The sequence below is a fragment of the Fusarium musae genome, chromosome 4, assembly GCF_019915245.1.
Source record: "Fusarium musae strain F31 chromosome 4, whole genome shotgun sequence".
NCBI classification, from domain to species: Eukaryota; Fungi; Ascomycota; class Sordariomycetes; order Hypocreales; family Nectriaceae; genus Fusarium; species Fusarium musae.
Genome location: NC_058390.1, coordinates 2,424,620 through 2,442,115, shown reverse-complemented (window position 1 = coordinate 2,442,115; position 17,496 = coordinate 2,424,620). Strand labels below are relative to the sequence as shown.

Below are 17,496 nucleotides of genomic sequence, written 5' to 3'. Positions count from 1 at the left end.
GGCTCAGGCTCAGGCTCAGGCAATGCAACCTCATATGCTAGACCCAGGTACAAACAATGGCAGTTTGAGTGACGCGACAACTCACTATAGACTCAAGAGTGAAGTATGAGTTCTTCTGGCAGTTTCATGCAACCCTTCTACAGGTCATTGGGGGAAGAGCCTCAGCCTCTCGTCTGATGGTTCGCCTGAAGCCAACCCCCAGCCTTGACAAGGCGACTGCGTCCGACAATGCCGCAAAGATAGGTCCGATTCTGTCATTTGACGTATTATTGTAAATTCCAATGTGACAGGTAGGTAGCTTAGTAGCCAGTAATTTCTACTAGAGCTTGACTAGTTCGGATCCTAGATCGACTCGAACCACACATCTTCCGCGTTCAAATCTGTCAATCGTAAAGATGAGGCAAGCAAATTAAGGGAAATCGCAACTCTATCTGCCGCCCAGGTTGTCGCAGTGTATTCCTCGTTCGATCTTTGTCACAATGTGCGTAAACGTCGGCTTAGAGCGGTTGGCTCAGCTGTCTTGCGGTTATACATACTATGGGAGCTAGCAAACACTCCAATGGTCTAGGATACGATATATCATATCATGTTTCATCATCGTCTGGCGTTAACAGATACTCATTGTGACTGTAACTTCGAAATTGGAGGATTGATAGTGCAATGCATGCTTCAGATATGTGTAGACACATCCCCGTAGAGTCAAAAGTGCAAGAATTTATTCTTGAAGCGTGTTCACCCTCATACATCTTCTTTATACACGTTCACACTCGCCAGAGAGCCCCATGCAGTCTCTTTTCTGCGCTTCGACTGACAACAAGACACGAAAACCCTTCCCGAGACATCCAGAAGGCATATCAAGATGCATGCTGATGCCATATGACAAAAATGACAAGGCCAAACTAAAAATCCGCCCATGGACGGTATGAATCGCATTCTGGACCCATGTCCCGGGATCCCATATCACAATCCGACATCCGGTAATAAAGATTAAGAAGTACATGAGCTCATGAGCGTATAGATCCTCGTCTAGAACGTTTTTTTTTTCTTTTCGCAAAAAGCAACGGCAAAAAAATAAATCAGGCCGTAGGCACAGACAACATATATTGTCGTCGATTATTTCTTTCGGCGACTGAACATCTTCGATAGACTACTGCTGCTCTCTTCCTTGGGAGGTGGAGGAGCCATCACAGGCTCTGGCGGAGGCTCCGAAGTGCGCAAAAATGCTGCCAAGTCCGACGTACGTGAAACGTTCGATACTGCATCTCGAGGCTCAAACTTCTTCATGGGAACGCGACGCCCAGAGGACGCTGACGAGGCAGGCTGTGAAGGGCGAGATGAGTTCTCACCAGTAGGCATCCCGTACTTGTCATATCCAGACGGAACGTTGACCTGGATAGGAATATAATTCCTGAAGCCTGCACGGCTGCTTAGAGATCGAGTGTCGTTGCCTTGAGGCGATGCAGGTGCAGTGTTGGAATAATTGTTCTCCTTGCGAGTGAATCTCCCAATCAAGCTCGGTGCGCTGGCTTTCTTCTTTGGTATCTTCTGTGAGATGGGTGTCGTCACAGGCTCCGGTGGAGGCTCGTAGTTCTTGAGAAACTCTGCCAAGCTCTCTTCCTTCTTAACAGGAGGCTTGGGCGTTGCAAGCAAGACCTCGTCATCCTCATCGTCGCTGAAGTCAATGGCGTAGGGATCCTTGACACGTCGAGTCTTGCGTTTAGGCATCATGTCATCTTCATCAAACATCTTGCTCGTCGGAGCAGGCTGTCCTTTGTTCTTCAAAAGGGCCGTGTTGGAGTTGATAGATGAGTGAATCGAAGGCATTGATGACTCGGTGCCATAAGTTGAAGCCTGGCTGTATCGGATATCGGGAATGTTGGCGTCGACGGCCTTACCACCTGCTGGCTCTTCGGCACCGGTTGTATCCCAGGGTGCGATGTTGTGAGGAATACGGTTGCTATTTGCGCCTGGGGGTCCCTGTCGGATAAAGTCGATTAGATCCGAGCTGCCACTACGGGACTCGACCACAGCATCACGGGGCATATATCGATTCCGATTGCTTGCCGATGAAACACGACGGCTATCGAGGCTGGTCTTGCTGGGGGTATTTGGGCTGCTCACATTTCGAAGTTGCATAGGACGGCTGTCTCCTGCGGGACCAGTAGATTTGATAAATTCTGCAAAATCCGCAGTTGATTCGCTGGGAACCCGAGCGTCTCTTGGTGCAGCAGACATACGTGGTCTGTTCGGGTTAGGAGAGGGTAATGGCTTCATTCTATCGTCGCCAACCCGGTGATGGGGAGATGCCCTCTTCATGTCGGTTGCCGCAGAAGAAGACCTGGAGTGGTTATGAGCACGAGAATCATCATTCTTCATGGATCCCTTAAACACTGAATTGTCGAGTGACTGCTTGTGCTATCGTCGTCGTTAGTTCCGTTCTCTTTCGGGAATGCATGTTTTACTTACATCCATGTTGCGCATATTCTCAGGCGTCAGCGTATATGTGATGGTTTGGTTGCTCTGGATCAGCTCCTCAAAGTTACGGGCCATGGCTGAACGGCTTCCATTGTCCTCAGAAGTTCGAACAGCCTTAAGTCGACTTGTACCTGAGGAGCCTGATGAGCCTGAAGTGTGAATAGGCCGAGGGGTCTGCGCGTTGCCTCCATCTTCGTCCGATTCCCTTGTCCTTGATCGCTCTATGGATACCATGCCAATACTATGAGTGGGAGAAGTAGGTGCCTTGTCATTTCGTGCAGCATGTCGGTTTGAGTAGCCTGCCGGCTTTCGTAGAACTTCAGCAGACTTCTCAGTGATGGTTTCAGAGGTGCTTGCAGGGCGCGTGGATGCCACCTTGGTACTGGATGAAGATTGTTGAAGAACAGGTGAGTGATGTGGGGATCCGACAATAGTTTGAGGTCGTTTGGCCTCGGTGGGGGAGGCAGCCTCTGGAACAGTTGGTGTGGAAGGCTGATAAGCAATATACTTGTGAGGCCTCTGCTCTCTGGTTCGATTTCGATCCATCTCCTCGTCAGACTCAGAGATTGTTGCAGCAGCTGGCACAGAACCTCGCATGGCATCGACTGGAGACCGACTTTTCGGACCTGGGCGAGTTGAGGTTGCGGGGGGGTTCTGAGCTTGCACATCAACTACGCTGACACCATTGGAGAGACCACTGCTTGGAGGTATGGTCAGACTCGCCCGGCGGATACGATCCGCAGCATCAGCTGAGGGTGAGCGCGACCCGCTGGGACTCTTAGGACCAGCTACATCGATGATACGCGCTGAGTGCACACTTGATGATCTCCTCAGTGGGAACGGACCACCAGTATCGGACAGTGCTGGCGAAGAGCTGCCAGCAACTGACACTCGGGCTGATGTCAGGATCTCTGCCTTCTCGTAAGTCGGATCCTCGTCTGCGATCTCCTGTCTTGACTGAATGCGGCTTGTTATAATCTTTGACAACCGCTTGCTCTTGGGAGCCACTGGCTCCGGAACAAGCTCGTCTTTAGGCTTGCTTCCATCGATCTCCTTAACATCCCGGAGTTTCTCGCTGCTGATTTGCTCCGTCTTGACTTCTTCGACGGGCTCTTGTTGCTCCTCAACGACACTAGCCTCGACAGGCACAGCCTCCTTCTCCTTCGATCTTTTAGCAGCAGCACGATATGGTGATGCGCCGGGTGTTGGAAGCGAGTTCGAACGCTTACGACCAACAAAGTCGGGAGTGTTAGGTTGCGATAAGGTTGGCGTAGGAAGGCCCTGAATAATTCCCAGGGGTAGGATCAACAAACTCTTAGGTCGGCGCCCTCCAACTTCCTCCTCTGCCTCTAATTCCTCGTCTTCATCATCGCTATTGTAAGCCAGACCAGGGATCTCGATTTCATCCACATCATTACTTCCAATAGGAAGCGCGACTTGAACTGGATCAACAGGTTCATCTTGTGCCTCAGCTTCTGCATCACGGGTTGGGACCCGGCTTAAAGCGGGCGAATCAGTGAACACACTGTCTTGTCTTAAATGGCCATTAGACGCCCTTGAAAAGGGGCGGCCATTTAGATCGATCACAGGTGACCGTATCCGCTTCTTCCAGCCCCTCCACAATCGCCCGAGTGTTCGGTCGAGAGCCACCCTCTCCATGTCTTGCTCTTCGACTACAATGCGGTCGGCGACATCGGCGGGGTTTCGGGTCCCTTCATTGATCTCCTTCTGGTATTTAGCCCGCAATCTGTGGTATGCGGCTTGTCCCGCGACAGTAAGGGTGAGCTCGCCCATATACTCCAGAACAGAAGTCAGGAAAATTGCAACAGCTGGTGAAATAATATCGGAGACAGACTCGTTGGCGCCTAGCTCGAGATTCTCCTGTTCCATGTAGAGGTCCTCGTCTTCCTCCTCCATATCGCCTAAGGAAGAGTAGACCATGCACCTAAGACGGGTACGCTTCCAAACCAATTCCAGGTCCCAGTCACGCGCTTTGTCGCCAGTAGGCGGCACATAATCTTCTTCATCGCCGTCGCCCAAGTATTCACGTAACTCCTCATCGGCATTGTTGACGGCATCTTTCGCAAGCTTGGGTTTTAGCACCTCCGAAACGGCAGGTCTTAAGTTGGCGAGAGTAGTAGCTTGGGATTTGGAGAGGAAGTTGAAAAGCAGCTGGTCAAGAAAATTGTTGACAAGCTGTAGTGCTTCTCCCGAGACGAGCGCAGGGTCGCTAGCTGGCTCAACACCGTGCTGATCGTACCAGGTATCAGCATGGCTATCGTGGTCGTTTGTAACGATCTGAGAAGCGGCCGAAGCAGCGATGAAGGCCGCTGAGGGTGATACAGCGAGTGGCGGCGACATGAGGCTGTGGGCAATTGTTGAAGGTCGATCGCTCGAGATACTCTGTGTCCTAGATCTCACGTCGCGGGGGGAGATGATGCCGGAGGTAGGCCGCGGCATGGCCAGGTCGCCGTGTGAGGTCGCCATGGCTGCAATCTATATATATCGGGGGTAGACCTGCAAAGGTCTCCCAAACAATGCGTCGGGGACAGGGAAGTGGTCGCTGACCGGAAGTTTCGTTTGCCTTGTACGAGGCGAGCCGAAATAAACTCGGACGGGCACAGAATTGGGATTGTGGCCCGGGCTCTTGTTCTGTTCTGCCAACGTGCGAAATGTTGGGGGATGGGAGCGCGATTCGAGGTGGCTGAACGGCAATATGCTTGGTCGATAAGTGAACCTGATTTCTGTTAATCGACAGTCGCAATGGTATTGCCATCTGAAGAACGGAACTGGGCGGAAAGTAGGGACGGAGAGTTGCTTTTTGTGTAACATAAGTCACAGGTTGTACAACAAGTCGACCACTGACGAGACAATAGCTGACGGACACGGGTGCGCCAGACGTCGCGAGCCGGCCGAGAGCACCAATTCAATCGCAGCTCGACAGCAAAAACCTTGGCTGTGCCTTGGGAAATGAGGAATAGTTGTAATAATAGACATACCTTGCAGTATAGCAGGAAGACCAGTGGCGATGCCAGATAGGTGGATTATCGCAATGTCGCAAAAGCGAGCAATGTCAAAAAGTGGTCAACGAGGGACTGTCCAAAGTTTGAAAGACAAACAAAAGAGAGGTCGAAGTCAAGGTGAGAAAGGAAAAAAAGGTAGGTTGGAGGAACGCGGCGTGTCGATCAGGTCTCAGTCCTCCTCTCCTGTCCTGTCCTGTTTGCTCAGTAGATTTGATTTGAGCTGAGTTCAGGTCAAGTCAGGTCAGGTCGGGTCAGGTCAAAGTCGCGGATTTGGCTGCTGCTAAGGGTCTCGTTCAGCCGGCGGGTTGTAATTGTATGCAGCCCCTGGACCCAGAACAGGCAAGACTGAGGACGGACTGGAAGGGCTTCTGTTCTGGCTCTGGCGTTAGAGATTCGGTAAGGTGAGCAAGGTAGACCTTGTTCTGGGGACGGGACCCTGAGGTACAGGATCGACGATACAAGGTAGTGCTATAGTGAATGTACTGCTAGGACACTGTCTCTGCTGTCGCGGTGCTGCACGCACGCACGCTGTATCAGAGGTCGCAGCGCAGCGCAGCAACTGCCTACTGGAGTAACAGGATTTGCGACCAAGTCTCGAAGGGGTCTAGCCCCCCGGGCAGTTGATGATGGTGAATGAATGTGGATATGGGTGCCGATAGGATGTTTCCACAGAAGCGGCCGGGGTGGACTGGGCTGGGATGGCAGCTGGAGGTTTGGCTGCTACTGGACAGTGAGTCTGGACGCAACTCCACTATAGCCACCGTTCCTGGACAAGCGGGTAAGGACCCTGTCAGTATCGCAAGGGTTTGAGTCAGGGACTCTTCTTTTTCTTTGGAGGGTCGACGGAGCTGGAGCGGAGTCGGGATTTGATTGGGATAGGGGTTGTGATGGTGTTCTTCAGGAGTTCGCTTGGTTCGCTATGTATCGTGTCGTGCATTGGAGTAATTAACGTTGCGTGGGAGAGTTACCAGAAGTCGTCTAGAACTCACTGTGCCACTGTGATTTCCTAATGGGTAGACGGATACCTACGGATGGAATGAATCAAAGGTATGGCCAACCTCTCTTTAGTCTACGGATACTCACACCACACAACTACAGATAAAGCTTGGATCTGTGGCTGTGGCCACAACCTCCTGTGATCGTGATATCTTCAAGCCTAGTCAGGTTCATAGCTTCTCCGCGATGTTCATTACTAGCACGCTGCTAGCTTCTAAGCCTCCTCGTGGTTGCTCGGCAAGACCGTCTTTCTGCGGCTCCAGGGTTCCTCTTATCATGACTAGTATAGGCCGTCGTTCATCGTGGAACAGTAGCTTGAATTTGTTATTGAGTTGGGTCAAATACCTACTACCTACACTTCCATGACAGAGATGCCAACTTTAGCGGGTATGTAATTACTGTTGGCCGATATCTTGAATACCTAGGTATGTAAGGCCCTGCTTCGAAGAATGGGCGAACCGTGCGAGTGAGTATAATACGAGTCTAATGGTCTTGATTTCTGTATGGGATCATCAGGCACTTTTCGTATCGCTGTTGCTGGGCCTCTATAATATCCCAGACACTACACGGACAGTCTGTTTCCATTACAGCTACCGTCACAGTTTACAGACAACCTTGCTCGTCTGCTTGCTTGCTTTTAGCCGTTGAAACACATAAACGTCTTTATCGTCCCAGATTGCTTCTTTCGAGACTCGGTTTCGCTGGGACGTGGATATATGTTACATCGGATCTGTTTCATATAACCATACCACAAAACTCTGTCGTAATTGACTTGTTACATGTCATTTACCGAATAGAAACAACAATTGTTCATCATCCCACACATACATACCTACACGACCTCGCACGGACAGACTCAGCTTTTTGTCATTATCACCAACATTAGAGACAGAAAAAGAGACCGGTGTGTCTGTTAGAGACGAGCCAAGCCAGGCAGGCCAGGCCAAAGACAAGACAAGACCACTTTAACCATCCCTGTCCAGACTAGTAGCTACATATGGCGTGGGCGTGGCAGCCACCGCAAATCAAATGCGACCATGCTTTGGTCCGTGAACTGAGAAAGCTCCACAAGCCACGCGGGTCAATGGAATGCTGGCGCTGGCTCTTTTGTTCTACCTACTCGGAATATCACAATGGACCGTGAACGAACCAGACATGGGAGACCCAAGGAGACCTCTCTCAGGAGGCAACTTTCCTCCGAGGCGAGATAACGACATTACTCATGATCCAGTGGGCGAACCCGTTACCCGTACAATGATCAGCAGTCTATGCTCTCCACGTGCGTCGTAGCTGATCGACACTACTGTACGATCATGATGAGCCGCTACAGATTGTGACTCCTATTCCAGTAAACTGGATACATCCGTCAATGATGCGTGAGTGATTCCAGTGATAAACCACCGGGACCACCTAGACCCATCAGATCCTCTCCTGATAATTAAACAAGTTAGTCGATATGTACCGTACCTATTCCCCTGGCCCGAACGAGCAGTTGTGATAAACGTGGGCGATGACCATGTTAGTGGTTAACTTATTATACACACAATTCAAGACTCAATTCTCAGGGCCAGCTTCTGCCCATCCACTCAGTTTAGTTCTTTTCAGCTCAGCTCGACACCAACCTACTAGCAAGAGTGCTCTCCTCTACGTGTGGCCGTGCGGGATGGCCCAGGAAATTATCCCAAGTCGCTACACCCAGTACCACACTGGAACGAGGACCTGCAGGTCTTACTGTAACCCGTCAACAACAGCAATAAAACATGCTTAGAACGTTCAAGATCTCATCTCTGTAGTAAAGTTTACCAGAAAAGAGCTCCCTCTCGCCTCAGAAATAGGCGCTATGTTATCATAAAGTCAATATCGGGCCCGAACCAACGGGACAGGCCTCGGAGCCCCGGATCCATCAGGTTGGCTGGCACCTTTTGCCCCTCCAAAAGGCTGACTACCTTAGCACTAGGACGAGATGCTGGTCGGTCTGCGATCCTGCAGTAACATACTATGGCTAATCATCTGCGTGACAGCGACAAAAAAAAAGGTCGGGCATTTTCCTACGTGCCGGGACTGAGCGGAGAAGAGGGCCGTACAATGGCTCCCGGGTCCACGGTACCTCTACAGAGACAATGAAACCTTACAAGCCTGGTGTTTGCAAATGTCTTGGACATTGTCCATCTCGAGACTTCGATCTCAATATCCATCTACATATTACGTGGTCTCGTCTCACCACTCACACGGCTCTGACGCCGCCCGCACCGGAACTCATTGTCTCTGCTTTACAGCTTGGCTGGCCCATGTCGTCACTGCAGCTTGTCAGCTCAAGTTATCCAGCCACTTTTTGGTATAAGGCGAGCTACGTTCTCAATTGGTGTGTTGAGGGTACCATCAGAATATGGATCCAATTTTGACAAGATGAATAGTCTACGCGTTGCTGCAGAATACCAGGTCCTCGGTACCTCATGTGCCTGCTTGCTTGAGCGACAAAAGTACGGTCCAGGCATCTCATTGCTTGCTGGTCAAACTCAGTTCCCTTCTCGCAGCTCAACTTTAGTCAACGGCATATGCAGCGGAGGGCACAACAAATACTCATCAATGCTCGTCTCTCCCTTGTCACATATCTCTTTAGCATATTCTTGAGTATTGGCGATCTAACTCTAGACTCTCTTATGGTTCCAACTACTCAGTCAATACATACTGCCCGTGCTTCAGGAACAAAGCATAGCCGAACGCCTTGACATCACCATCTGCATCTTCATGTCTGTCTGGTTTAAAAGACCAGGTGGCTCTTCGAGCTCGGTCCAAAGTCTAGTCATCATTCCCGGCGCTTCAGGTAATAGCCTACCCTCTCCTCGGGACATGCCCATGCGTCGATGTTTGCTCAACCTCCTACTCTGCCAGTGGGTGCTAATTACAGCAACATGTGCCTGACGCCTCATACGCGTTGCCTTGTGTTGGGGGCTGATGTAAGGAGGATCGGCAACGAGGGCTACGTCCTTTGAGCTTGTGGTGTTGGGAAGTGGTTATAAATAGACAATATCATGATCGTCACAATCTTAGCAAGACCAGAAATCTAGCTGTGGCTCAATGATACATGGCACGCATTGAAGTGGGACGAGAGCCCCGACAACACGGTCTATATTTGTGCTCTGATGCTGGTTACTCGAAGTGAGCTCGGGGTATCCCTTTGACTAATGGTAGTTTCAATGCCCCAAGTGATGTGGTGTAGTCAGTCCGTCATTTCTTCATAGCTGCAGAATGAGGCTTTCTTCTGGGTACCACCAAATACGCTATCCCGTGACCTGTTCCTCAGTGGTATATGGTCGAGCCCAGTGGTTATCGATTCGCGTTCAGCCATGCAGGTGATCAGTCTCCTTAGCATGGAAGTGGCTGTTGTCGAATCGAGAGTTTGGCTGATTCGCTGGAAGTCGGTGAAAGAGCTTGGTCAAGAAGGCAAGTCGCCTCTTCTCTCACTGCGCTTCAACGGCAGCTAGAATCACTATGATACTTCAAGCGCCGAGGCCGATGGACTGGCTGCGGTATGGGTTGCGCTTTGGAAGCCCTCCAAGTGATCCTGTCGTATTCATTAGAGAGTGCGAGCACTGAAGGTGGTATCACAAATTTACCTTTAATATTTCCATACCTACATAAGCGACATACTTCCTTTTCTAAACTGACACCCTCGATGATGGTTTCGGGGCAGGTGGCCATCAGCTCGCCGCGGATGCAGAGCTGGACGATTCGGCTGCTGAGTCGGCAGCACTCCTTGCATTGAACGTTCTCTCCTCGGCACATAGCTGTATGAATATTCAGTTTCTATCCATCAGGACACTGGGCTCTTTAGAGGGGAACATACTCACTGGGATAGCGTTGTGGTGGTGGTGATTAAGGAGTGGTGGGACAATTGCACGGCTATAATGATAGTGTTTGCAGTGAGGTAAGTCGCTATCAACGCAAATATATAGGGATCGAGGAAGTGAATGTTCCTTCCAGTAAATCCAGTGCACTCTATTAATGAATTCACCTATCGAACAACCAGTGTTCGAGTACTGAACCGTAGTCTTGAGGCCTGCTCGCTGGATAATGGATAGGACTCCTTGTTCACAAAAGCGAACAACAGAACAGCACGTTTAATACAATCTGACGGGATGTTATTGTGTGTCTACGGGTATTGTTCAGTATTTCTATTTTCATACTGCTTCAGGCTCTAGTGACATTTGGTGGTCCCCAGAGTTCTTTGTTCAAAGTGAAGACAAGGAAATGAAATCATGAACAACTATGGCTTCGTCCAACTTGATCACTAGTTACAGAAACAAAGAAGTCCCATGAAATGATTCGCCAGGTTTCTTCAAGGTATTTGGGGTTGGTCGTGTTTAGCTACCGCTGAGTTACTGCAGAGTCTATCCGTGTTGATAGGCCCAGACAAATAATAGAAAGGTGTTGAGACAATATTTGAGATCTATACATGGCTCCTCTCAAATATTTCATATGGCTACATATATACTTAATTGCTTCGCCCCGATGATTGTTCCTCGCCGATGACAATCTCTGCTTCACAACTCGTGCCGCTGAGTTTGCAAGACCAGTTTGTATATCAACAAAATGAGAAGCTTGCGAAACTAAGCAGGCATGGTTGAAATTCACTGAATTGCTTAAATCATGATCTATCATTGATTTATCTGTTCTTTGTCAGTTTATTGCCAATCCTATGTGAAGGAACTGGGCACAGAGGCCAGCTCGGATATCAAGATGGCTGTGATATTCAGCTCAAACACGATAATCTTCAGCAGGTAGCTCTGGGGTCATGAAGTCTATGCTTAAATGTGGAAGCGCATTCCTAGATGTTCCGTGGCGGTTGTATCATCCTGCCACTGGCCAAGAGTGTCGAGTTTGCTCTCGTGGCAACTCTTATTGTATCTATTGAAAATGGCTAGGTACCTGTCGAGCAAACAATAGGTTTCCGGCCACAGGATCTCAATCGTAGCAAGCTTTCTCTTTTTTCCTTCTTTCATGCTTGAATCAGTCTCCTAACATCACACAAGTACATTAACTGTCAAGTCATTCCCTTCTCTGGCCAACAATGTGGTCTCGCCCTTACACTATGCCGAGGGACTACCTGCTCCCTTTTATCTCAGCTTGTCTCTTTGTCATACAACTTGGTCTTTCGGTAAGCGACCTACCATCTATCAAGCTCATGCAAGATATTGTATGTAAGCATGTCCATCGAATCGATAGCCCTGAACTCCTTCCAGAAGAGAGATGCAGGGATGAGCCGGTGCAGCAACGACTTAACTTCATCATGAAGGGGATGCAGATATCCGCCACTATTTCGGGTATGTGTCCATCCCACCTCATACATGTACTTACTAGGACTGTTTGTAAGACTAACGACAAAACTGCAGCTAGCGTAGTTGCGTTCCCCCTGGGTGTTCTCTCGGATCGAATCGGCCGACTTCCTGTGCTGGGTGCAAGTATCCTCAGCATGATACTCTCAGAATCATGCGCCATGTTCGTATGCTGGAAATCAGGCATGATTTCACTCGAAGCAATTTGGTGTGTCGGGGTCGCACTTCTCTTTGGTGGAGGTCGAAGCGTTGCTGAGGCCATGGTATTTGCTATCATTGCGGACACGGTACCCGAATCCAAGAGGCAAGCTTGAATTCAGGGGGCGAGATAAACTAATCGCTGACGATGATTCCTAGATCATCATGGTTTCAGTGGGTTGTGGCCTCTGTACTTGCTGCTCAGCTCGTAGGCCCTGTGCTATCAGGAGAGCTGGTTCGGTCATCGGTATGGATGCCACTATTCTTGTCCTTGGGCTTGGTACTCGGAGGCGGTATCATCCTAGTGAGCTTGACACCAGAGACACTCAAGCTAAAGCAGCCTCGAGGGGGGGTGAGCGTTGGGCCGTATGACGATGATCTGGAGTCGAACATGTTGAGCTTGGAGCCTCCCAAGAGAACATCCGTGATGGTCACTTTCAAGTCGATGGTCTCCAGGCCTCTCCTCTGGATTATCCCTGGTGCTGTCATGACAATCCCACTAGCAACAGTGCAGACGGATATCGCCATTCGCCTAATGCCCATACAGTTCAACTGGCCTCTCAAGCGTTCTATACTTATTGTATCTTTGCGAAGCTTGGTCACACTTCTCACCCTGTGCATACTGCTACCTGTCATCACATGTATCTGGAACAAACTCACACGTTGGTCAGCTCATCGCAGATGTTCAATTCTAGCTCGGGCGAGTTCATTGCTATTCTTAGCTGGCTGCCTCTGCATGATGATGGTAACAAAGGAAGCCTTCATCATTGCAGGCCTAGCCGTGTCGGCACTGGGCTCGGGTCTACCTACGCTCTGCCGCGCCATGTTAGTTGGGATGACGGGGGAGGAGAGAGCCGGGATGCTATTCGGGCTGCTGGCGGTCTGTGAGATCCTGGGTTTTCTCGCTTGTGAGACAAGCATGGGGGCGTTGTTTGGGGTTGGGCTGAAGACGTGGTTGGGGATGCCATTTTGTCTGGGAACAGCAGCTTCCCTTATCATCAGTCTGACCACATGGCTAGTCCCCACGAAGTTATTGAACATTAGAGATAGTTGATCAATTACTGTATCGTTGATTCGATATTGAACGGCATACTCCTTCGACACTGGCGACTGACTCCCTTGGATAATTACCTACCATGCACAGTTACCCTGGAGCATCGCCATTACTAACAGATTCCAATATTATTAACGTTACACATAAATACACAGTAGCTCCTCCACGGCAGCCGCTTTAAAACTCTATACTCGAGGAGATCATTCTCAAATTGGAAGGTGAATTATCCACGCCGTATGTTTTATCATTACACGACGTTAGTATCACGGTGTTTGCTTGTGACACCGTCCGCAACCGACACTGGAAGATCGGCAGGATTTTTTTTATTTTTTTTTAAACCAGTTTTAGATGTTCCAGCGACTTGTAAGTGAGACAAATCCAGGCATCATTAGTGTTATAACATTACCTTACTCAAAATAAGCGCCGGAGTTGACCATTCCCAGCTTACCCTGATCTCACCATATGCAAGATGGACCAGTAAGAACAGCTCGAATATCTGCAAGTCTCGGATTCTCACGTTTTTCTTTTGCCATGGATGTCAAGGCCTATCGAGAGTTACATAGTGAAAAGTCAAAACTGATTGGGCTCGGCTTCGATCGAATGCCCCGTCAAAGAATCAGCAGATGAGAGGTAGATGAGACAAGGGAATGCAAGGGTATATGCAATAATACCCAATTATATTATGTTATGCAACTCTGTCGTGTGCCAACCGTGGCAGATTTCGCCAAATACCATTCGACCTTGACTTGGCTCTGTTCAACCTCAAATTACTCTGAAGCTCTTACTTCCGAGCTCCGAGAGCTGTGTATCTCGTAGAGAGACGAGGTGTAAGAGCGCTCATCACATCACATCGCCGACTTGTCAGATGATAGACTTATCTGTAACGACGCCAGGTACACTCAACTGAGCACCTTATAAAGACTCTTCTGTACTCAACCAGAGACTTAAAACCACGCCAAGTACCAGAGATCTCTCCCAAAGAAACGACAGTGAAATGGCCGCCCTAAAAATCGAGACAGAAGAAGCTCTTTGGAGCGTTATTCACACAACACCTATTATTGATCACCATGCCCACCCTCTTCTAAAGCTGAGTGCTATAAGAAAACATCCTCTCCTATGCATCGCCACCGAGGCCAACGGAGATGCCATTGAAGACTCAAAGACAAGTCTGGCACATCTTCGTGCTGTAAAGGTTCTTGCCAACCGCCTAGGCACCGACACAACTTGGGAAGCCGTCGAGGCTGCTGTCGCCAGAAAGCAAAAGGGAAACTATGATGAATGGATAAAGACGTGCATGTCAGGCATCGAAAACATCTTGGTCGATGATCTTCTGGGCGATCCCCTTGATGTCGAGCCTTACCACACGCTCAATGTCTATACAAGAAGCCCCAACAAGCGCATCCTTCGAATCGAGGAGGTTGCAGCGAGCAGCATCGAGAAGGCCTGTGGCCAATTTTCACATCCCTCAGAGGCATTCTCAGGATCTGTAGAGAACTTCATGAACGCCATCTATGATGCTCTCGATGACCCGGAAATTGTTGGCTTCAAATCTGTTATTTGCTATCGAACAGGCCTCGCCGTCACTCAAGTCACCGACCTCGAGATTATCATGCAGCAATTCCAGCTCATCTTTGACACCAGGAAAGAAGACGGTGCTCAGCCATTCGAGAGACTTGATCATGAGCCACTCAACGATTACTTCCTGCACATCCTGGCGGGCTTGATCCAGAACAGTGAGGATGAGCACAAGAAACCTATCCAGTTCCACACTGGTCTTGGTGATAACGATATCACGCTATCCAAATCGTCGCCCGCACATCTACAGGAGTTCATCAAAACATACCCAGAGGTGCCAATCGTTCTCCTCCATGCCAGTTACCCTTTCACTCGTGAAATGGGATACTTGGCGAATGTCTACAGCAATGTCTACGCTGACATTGGCGAAGTGTTCCCCTTTATCAGTCGTGAGGGACAAGAAGGTGTAGTCCGACAAATCCTAGAACTCTGTCCAGTATCAAAGATTCTCTGGAGCACCGACGGACATTACTTCCCGGAGACTTACATCATAGCCGTGGATCAGCTCCGGGAGGTGCTGCAGACCGTGCTGGCGGATTATGTCCACAAGGGAGATATGACCTGGACACAGGCAGCTCAGCTGGTCCAAGATATTCTCTTCAACAACGCCAACAAGCTATATGATCTGAAACTCGAACTCAAACCATTGCCGCCGGACTCGAGTCAAGGGCTGGAGTCTTCTGAGCAAACACACGTTGCGACACTGGCCAGATTCCTCAAGAATAAGGAAGAACCGAGATTCTTGCGGGTAACTTGGACTGACTTCATCGCAATGTCCCGAGCAAGAGCAATTCCTATGCGCCGCGTCTGGTCTATGCTGCGGAACGGCGAAGACTTGACACTCGGAGTGACAAAGGCTGGTCTTGGAATCGACCAGAGAGATTCGCCAGTGCATAGCATCACACCAACGGGAGAGTATAGATTGCACCCCGATCTGAGCAGCCTTCGACTTGGTCCTCGCAAGGGGCATATCAGTGTCATGGGCGACTTCAAAGAAAAGGACGGCACACCAGCGCCTTTCTGCACACGCACCCTGCTAAAGAAGACACTCAAGCAGGCGGCTGAACAGGGACTCGAGTTTACGCTCGGTTTCGAGATCGAACTTGTGCTCTTTCGCCGTGGTAATGAGAACAAATTCGAACCACTTGATAGCGATGGACATATGTGGTCGGTCACTCGGGCTTTGGACCATGAAGTAGTGATTGAGGTTCTTGAAGATGCCATTGAACAGCTCGATGCTGCTGGCGTGTATATTGAGTTGATGCACCCGGAAAGTGCCAATGGACAGTACGAGTTTGTTCTGCCCAAGGCATCGGCGCTCGAGGCAGTCGACACTCTCCTCTACACGAGAGAAGTCATCAGCAGCTGTGCTGCAGCAAAGGGGTACCGCATGACGCTTCATCCTAAGCCATATGCCATGTCATGCGGAACAGCAGCGCATATGCACATGTCTATCTCATCGCCTATCGGATCGGATAAGCAAGTCTACGAACCCTTCTACGCAGGCGTCCTGAAGCATCTACGAGCTATCGCGGCGTTTACGTACAGCAGTATGATCAGTTACGAACGTGTTGTGGACGGCTGCTGGGCCGGCGGGACTTGGGTGACATGGGGTACTCAGAACCGTGAAGTGCCACTACGCAAGATCGAGGGTAGTCATTGGGAGATCAAGTGTATCGACGGACTTGCCAACCCCTACTTATCGCTTGCGGCGATCCTATTAGCGGGTACAAAGGGCGTTGCTGACGAGGAGGAGCTGGTTTGGAAAGACTGCGCCAAGGACCCTGCAGTGCTGTCCTTGTTGGAGAGAGAAGAGCTCAACATAAGTGCGAGATTGCCTAGGAGTATACAAGAGGCGCTTGCAGCGCTGGGTGAAGACGAAGAGCTGGCTGAACTACTTGGAGCTGAAGTTGCTGAGAGATTCATCGATATCAAGAAGGCAGAGACAGCTATTTTGGAGGAGATGGGAGTTGATGAGCGGAGACAGTGGGTTATGGAGCGATACTGAAGCTGACTGACGATGACCTCGTTGACATTTGATGAGGAGATGGATATTAGCTAATAGATTGAAAACCTGGCATCTTCTTCGGCCGGGCTTTCTGCACGTACGTATCGATCAATTCATCTTCCCTGTCAGCTGAAACATTTGATGCCCAGTGTGACAACAATGGGGTACGAAGCTGTTGAAATGATGCTTTAACATGGACAGGGCAGGGCGTTGGCGAAACCCGCAGTCCTGGGTACAGTACCAGGGATTATGCATGGAGTACGGAGTACTCTTGAACAAACGCCAACAACAACAAATAGACTACTCCCGTCCGTAACTCGGGTTGTTGAAGATGAAACTAGGCTACGGCAGAGTGACATGACAGTTGGCTCAGTGGCATTGGGGGAGGTGGTGGCTTATTTGAGGGGTTTCTCTACTGGAATGAGGCGGTCGACATGCTGGCTATGCGAAACTACCTAGTTAGGTAAGTAAGTAGGTATACGGAGTAGGCTGGTAGGTTATACAAACGCAACGTCGCTGCATTCCATCCCATCCCATTCCCTCTGTTGACGTTGGAATGGATGAATGCACTCCAAGAGCAGTCTCTAACGGATATGATCCTTGTGCTTATCATGAGGAGTTATCCACAGATTATGGTGCCGGGTTTGGCCTCTGATAGGGTTATGCAAAAAAGTCTGGACCCTATGGATCGTATCATAACATTTAGAGGTACCTTTCAAAGTGGATCGTCCGTCCCAAGCAAAAGTTGCTGTCGATCCAGCCTCGAAACTCAGATCTAAGAATTAAAAGAAAGCTTGGCTGAGGACCCCACTAATTCTCTCGTTTTTATCC

General features: G+C 49.7%; 5 protein-coding genes across 5 annotated transcripts; 2 read left to right on the top strand and 3 right to left on the bottom strand.

Moving 5' to 3' along the window:
- Positions 1–1,113: 1,113 nt before the first annotated feature.
- Positions 1,114–4,962, bottom strand: J7337_005685 (uncharacterized protein; the record flags this gene model as incomplete). Its single annotated transcript, XM_044823359.1, has 2 exons — positions 1,114–2,415; positions 2,467–4,962. 2 exons carry the CDS (start codon positions 4,960–4,962, stop codon positions 1,114–1,116), a joined length of 3,798 nt encoding a protein of 1,265 aa, XP_044681850.1.
- Positions 4,963–9,994: 5,032 nt separating this feature from the next.
- J7337_005684 (uncharacterized protein) lies at positions 9,995–10,280 on the bottom strand (the record flags this gene model as incomplete). The annotated part of the gene is made up of 2 exons (XM_044823358.1): positions 9,995–10,087; positions 10,146–10,280. The coding sequence occupies 2 exons, from the start codon at positions 10,278–10,280 to the stop codon at positions 9,995–9,997; spliced, it is 228 nt and encodes a 75-aa protein (XP_044681849.1).
- Positions 10,281–11,784: 1,504 nt separating this feature from the next.
- Positions 11,785–12,144, top strand: J7337_005683 (uncharacterized protein; the record flags this gene model as incomplete). Its single annotated transcript, XM_044823357.1, has 2 exons — positions 11,785–11,818; positions 11,888–12,144. The coding sequence occupies 2 exons, from the start codon at positions 11,785–11,787 to the stop codon at positions 12,142–12,144; spliced, it is 291 nt and encodes a 96-aa protein (XP_044681848.1).
- Positions 12,145–12,229: 85 nt separating this feature from the next.
- On the bottom strand, positions 12,230–12,738 carry J7337_005682 (uncharacterized protein; the record flags this gene model as incomplete). Its single annotated transcript, XM_044823356.1, has 2 exons — positions 12,230–12,527; positions 12,689–12,738. The coding sequence occupies 2 exons, from the start codon at positions 12,736–12,738 to the stop codon at positions 12,230–12,232; spliced, it is 348 nt and encodes a 115-aa protein (XP_044681847.1).
- Positions 12,739–14,076: 1,338 nt separating this feature from the next.
- Positions 14,077–16,665, top strand: J7337_005681 (uncharacterized protein; the record flags this gene model as incomplete). The annotated part of the gene is made up of 1 exon (XM_044823355.1): positions 14,077–16,665. The coding sequence occupies one exon, from the start codon at positions 14,077–14,079 to the stop codon at positions 16,663–16,665; it is 2,589 nt and encodes an 862-aa protein (XP_044681846.1).
- Between the last annotated feature and the right edge of the window lie 831 nt (positions 16,666–17,496).